This window comes from Phaethon lepturus, unplaced genomic scaffold (genome assembly GCF_000687285.1).
Source record: "Phaethon lepturus isolate BGI_N335 unplaced genomic scaffold, ASM68728v1 scaffold2498, whole genome shotgun sequence".
NCBI lineage: Eukaryota > Metazoa > Chordata > Aves > Phaethontiformes > Phaethontidae > Phaethon > Phaethon lepturus.
The window spans coordinates 60,273-66,272 of record NW_010559559.1 but is presented as its reverse complement, the minus strand read 5'-3'; the positions used below and the strand labels follow the sequence as shown (position 1 = coordinate 66,272).

The window sequence follows — 6,000 nt, the reverse complement described above, 5'->3', positions numbered from 1 at the left end:
CTCTTCCGTACCCTCACCCACATCGATTCGGTCATCAACAACTATGGGCTACAACTCAACGAGGGCCGCACAGGGGATGAGTTCCTGTTGCTCTTCACAATGGCGTCCAACCACCCCGCTTTCAGCTTCCACCAGAAACAGGTGCTGAGGCAAGAGCTCACCCAGATCCAGAATATCATGGCCAGCACCAGCAAGAATCCGAGCACCTCTACCCTCAACACCATGGCAACCTATCCTGGCTGCCATAAGGTGGGTATCCTTTTGCACACTGTAATGGCTCTGCTGCAGGGCACTGGGTTGTGTCTTCACCTCTGATTTTAAACTTTTCTTTTAGTACAGGCATTGTAGTGATAAATGGCAGCCTAAGAGGCTGGCAGAGGTCACTGGCTTGGTTGATGATGGGGATGGTCAACTGAGGGTGAAAAGAGGGGATTTTCATGGCCTCATGACCCTTAAATGAGAAGGGGTTCACAAGCTGGTCAACAGGCAGCACTATGAACCTTAACTGATTGCTTCTGGCAATACATCTGCTGAGGGGACAGTCCTGCCAGTTGCATGCAGCACCAGTGATTTAGTAGGGGAAACAACCATGTCCCATCTCTAGATTTGGGAACAAGCATCTGTTTAAAAGTTTCCCTGGAAGAAGTTGGATAGGAGGATCCGTTTTGGGAGTAGCTGTCCAGGGGCAAAGGCATCTTGATGACTCTGGGTTTTGTTTAGATGAATGTGATGACAAACATTTTGAGTTTCTGGTACTAAACTTACAGAAATGTTGTGATGTCACCCTGAGTCTCTTGCGTGTCGATCCTGGTGTCAGTGGTTTACCTTGCTGTTCCTTCATTCAATTGCTAGCAATTAAGCTAGACAGTAACATTTTAAGAGGTGCTGTTAGTAATTAGATATGTTGTTGACTGGTTGAGTGCTTTTAGCCTGCTACAAATTAGGTAGTCAAACTGTCGTCTTGACTGAATTTAACCTGCTTGAAAGTTCAGAGTAAGTACCAGTTAAGTGGGAGCCTGTGATCAGTTAACAGGCTGTAACTTTTGAGGATGTACCGCTCAGTCAGCAAGTAACTATGTTACTCTTCTGTTGGGAAAGATGGTGTATACCTAAAGGCTACGAAAGTCCTTGTATTGGAGTAGCATCCCAAATAAAGCTGTTTCTGAGAGCTCAGTACAGATTCCATTAAGTTGAGCGTTGAATTTCAGACTGAGACAGAAATGTATGCTTGGTCTTCTCCTGAATACCAATTTCCTGCCAATTTTGTGTTTCTTTGAATACTGCTGCTTTAATTGTAAAATTTAGATGAGTATTATTAAATGTCATATTTTTCTTAATCTTCTTGTCCTGTCTTTAAACTGTGCTTGTTCCTGACCTTTTGTTTTAAGGGGAAAAAACAGGGTATGGGAATGCCTCTATGTGAATAAAATATAGGTGGAAAGAATATTTCACACAGAATGTAGAATGGCATAATTAAAAACAGAAAAAGCTTCCTTTCAGATACCTGGTAACTTCCCTTTTTCAAAAGATGCATGGTTTGAAAGGAAAGACTGTAAATCATATACAAGTTTTTCCAAAATAAGATGAGGGAGAAAAAAAGATAAAATTACACAGACTTTTTTTTTAGAGTATGCTTTCAAAGCTGTGCAAATAGTGCACGATTTATGTAGCTGAAAAACTCTGGCACTATTTATGTCAATCTAAGATGGACGGAGAATCCATCCTACCATTTTTTTTGTGCCAGAAATAAGGCATATAGGACAGTCATTTGATTATTGTGTTTTCTTCTGAACGCGTTGAAGGATTGCCTCTTTAAAAATACATTTTTTTAAGAAATTGGTCTGGCCACTAAGTACAGAATAGTTGAGAGGGAACAAAAAAGGTGACTTTGTTTCACAGTCTCTTGAATATGCTTTTTGTTTGAACAGATGCAGATTTCCTTTTTTAAGATTGTTAAATTTTTTCAATGTTGATAGATGGGTAGTTTTGCTACTTTTAGAGTAAGCAGTTGGCTTAAAGAGGAGTTGGATGAAGCAAGTGGAAAAAACAATGTCTTTCTCCATTCAGCCCTTTTTAAATATGCACAAATAAATTCCAACACTGTGGACTTAGATCTTGTGATGTTCCCAAGTTACGTTGTGACAATACTTGTGTTGTAACATCACCTAGAAAAAAAACAATGCAGATCTCAAGAAAGTGAGCTGCACTGGGCTGCTGCCTGCCAAGAGTCCTGCGCTCTTCGTCCTCTTCAGAATTGGAGGAGAATTTCTTCCCCAGAGCCAGCACTTCCTCATCACTCTTGTTGCTTTACTACAGCTCGGGCTATGCTAAGCTGGTACTTGAAGTCAGCCCTGTGTGTTAAATTGTATGAATGCTGCTCCTAAATTTTCAAGCACAAACCTCTTTGAGCTCATCCTTAGAAAATGAGCTGGAGAAGTGGTCACCATTTGAGGTCCTGAGAAACTTTTGGGAGCTGGAATGGAATGGATGTTTAATGGCATGCAAATAGGGAGCTCTTTGTGAACAGGACTGGTTATCCTTCAGCGTTTCTCTTGTCCTGAGTGTGGGAATAGGGACTAACACTTGTGTGACTACCTCTTTTTCTGTATAACTAGAGGTCTGTTACAATTCCTGATGATTTACATTTAACTGGTTTATTCAGGGAGATGCAACAAAAAAAGTTGATCAGTGCTTATTGTTCTCTTTGCAGAAACAAATGGAAATGTGCTGCCTCTGCTTAGTCAGTCCTATTAAAATATGACCCAACTTGATATTAGCTACAACTGTTTTTCCAGAGGATCGGAACTTGCAATCCTCTCCATCGCCTCTCTCTCTTGCATATTACAGTGAAATATCTCAAAAATAGTGTGTAACAGTGAAGAGACTGAACATTTGATACAAAATGATTATAAGCATTTCATGATTCTTCAAGTTGCTTTGGAGTAGGTGAACACATTTAAAGCTGGTTGGTGATGCAAACAGCTACTTTTTGCTGTTGGTTTTTTACTGTCTGCTGCAGTTGCTGACTAAAGGAGGCTCAAAACAGCTGTCCATGTATTTTTGCTTTAATTTGTGCTTTTTGAGATTATTCTTGGATTATGTGAATCTTGACTGTACAGGAAAAGGTGGCTGTGGCTGGCTGGCTTTAAGTAGGTCAGTAATTATTAGATTCATGGTTTCTACTTGATAGTACAAAATGAACATTAAGTTTCCTTGCCCTGAGTAAGGAGAGCATTGCCTTCTCTACAGCAGACTATTGCTTTAGTCTCTGTAATTTTGCTCCTTGTCTTGTCCTGTATTTGCTTCTGGTTTTGGATGGCGCCAACATTTGCAGGACTTGAGTTGTGGCTTCTTCAGACTTTTTGCCTGTAGGCATAAAATCTAAGGTGGTTGTATGTTTTTAAAAATTGAAACTGCCAATTGTCTTCAAATGAAGCCCAGGCATGTATCTAAAGAATCAGGTCTTGAAAAACTTTTGTTCCTGGTTTTAACCATAATGGGCATATTTTTAACTGGAAATGGTGCAGCTGAGTTTTCAGGCTGGTTTTGTGCCTTAAGATGCCTATTCAGCTGTCTTTAATACTTTCGCCACAATGGGGATAGAATGATTTTCTGGCCAGCACTTAAAATCTAGCATCTGAAGGCTCATTTCTGTGCTGATATATAGCGCTTAGAGCTGCAAATTGCTGCTGCCTTTGTAGAGGAGGTGGAGCTGGAAGCATCAGGACACATGAAAACCGGTAGCCAAATGTCTCCTGCTGTGCATGTATGCAACTGGGTGCATTGATAGGGAAATTGCCACTGCTGAATTTGTGACCCGCAGAAGGGAGAAATGTCTCAAAACTGTCTCCCAACTTCTTGAGCCACCCATTCGGACTTCTGTTGTGTACAACTTGTGACAGTCATTAATGTTTTTTAGCTATGGGTGAAAACTTAATGTTTTTATTCATTCTTGTTTGCTTTGAGTCTGTAGTGATGCTGTCTAATTTACAGAACCCCTTAGGCTTACGTCTTGTAGATCATGACATACCAGGACCAGCTTGGGTACTGGAACTCGTCTAGATAAAATGATATGAATCTCTGCCTTGGCTAACTTTTTCTATCAAGAAGTCCATATGCATTAGCAACACTGAGGGCATAACTTCCAGAACTAGAGGAGAAGTTATTCATGAATCTCTGTCACCTTGTGTGTCTTGGAATTGTTTCATCTACTCATTGAGATCATTCTGTAAAAACAGGGGAATAAGATAATGCTTTGGCTGCTTAGCGCCTGCTCTGCTAGCTGACTGACAAGAGCTCTTCAGTGCAGTTAGTGAGATGACCTGGTTGTGGCTTCAGCTGCAGAACTAGGGTCATAAATAGTAGGTCTGACTACAGTTTGTTTGCAGCTGAAAGGAAATAAGAGTCAGTGACACTGTAGTTATGTGGCTGTTTCAGGCTGATATCTTATGAATGGGAAAAAGGACTCTTGCCTAGTCAGCTTCCAAATACTGCACCAATGGCTATTTCAAGTTTATAGCATAAGATGCTATTTTTCACCCCTGCTAATTCCATAGGCTCATATAAAACTTAGAAATAACTAAAGGCTATGTATTGGGAGCTGTGTAGAGCTGATGTTCTGATGGGTCCATCTTCACCTTTCTGCACTGTTTGCTACAGGTGATTGAAGTTACATACTCCATCTTCAGAAATATTCAGAGATTTTTTTATTTCATCTGTGGAATGATGAGTTGGAAAAAACTAGTACTTGTTGGGTTGAAACTGAGTCCCTAAGTTCTCACAGAGTAAACAATCTAGCTATTAAGTGATCTGTGTCAAGCTGCCTTTATGGCTTTTGTGCTAGCTTTGTAGGGATAGAATAAATAATGAAAAACTTTACCTTCAAATGGGTTAGGAGGCTAAAAGTTATTTCAAAGCTTTAGCAGATTACCATGTTAATAGCAGTTGCTAGCTAGGATTAGAGGTGTTTACTCACTGATATCAGTAGTTGCTATCTCAGGAATGATCTCATTTTCAAAAACACATGAAACTAACCTCAGGAGCTGTAGGGGCAGGTCTTGTAGCTTCCAGCTGGTGGCATGTGCCAATCTTTGCATGTCCTTTTAGTATGCTGGGTACTAGAGGCAACACAGGTTACACACACTTCTTGATGTTCCAGTTCTGGCTCATTTCTTACTGATATTCTTGTTTGAACCATGTTATCAGAGTCACAAAAACTTTCAGTCTCAAACCTGTAGTATTTTCAGAAATGAGCTTAACATATAAAGGAATCCTTGGAAGACAACAATCTCATGTAGTAACAGTATTAGTTACCACCAAATTCACTTTGCCTAATCATATGTTACGTGCTGAACTTGGATTTAAGAAGCAAAATTAGTTTGCTTGGGAAACGGGCTGCACATCCAAACATCAGGGGCAGCGCAGCCAAAAAATTTGTGTTGAGCTAATAATGATGATGTTTTTTCCGTGAACTGTTTTCCCATTTTTTACACAGGCTGAATGAAGTTTTTGTTTTAACAGTGCATTCCACTTTGTTTTTTTAATTTACTCTTTTTTTTCTTACTAATTACCTTGTAACTGTTAGTTGTCAGTTAAGCAACATTGAAGTAGGCCTCATCTCTTCTGGAATAAAAATGCCTATTGTAAGGTGTTGGACATTTTGAACTGTACCAGACTTCAAACTGTTTTAATTGAATCAGTGTACAAGCTGTATGCTGATCCTACTTGGAAAAGCAGAGCCAGCAGTAGTTAACCACACCTAGCAAGCATTCCAGTGTCTTAACTTCAAAGGTACTGAACAGCATCTTTGTTTGGAAATATTTAACCATTTGCTTTATTTTTTTTAATGTTTGAATTGCTAAAACTGAGATCCTGTCATCTTTTAGCTGGATATTAGCTACAGCACGGCCTCTTTCGAGTGGGGTAGAGCTCAGATTCTTTTATGGACTTCAGTGCTGTAGTACCTGTGATACTTTTCTCTGGTAAAGGGATGTGTATAGT

General features: G+C 39.9%; 1 protein-coding gene across 1 annotated transcript in view; it reads left to right on the top strand.

The window, feature by feature from the left end:
• The first annotated feature begins 12 nt into the window (after positions 1–12).
• ZCCHC14 (zinc finger, CCHC domain containing 14) overlaps positions 13–6,000 on the top strand; it is a 52,561-nt gene continuing 46,573 nt past the window's right edge. Inside the window, 1 exon segment of the mRNA XM_010293382.1 lies at positions 13–249. Within this exon segment, the coding sequence (XP_010291684.1) occupies positions 100–249 (150 nt within the window). The 5' untranslated portion in view covers positions 13–99.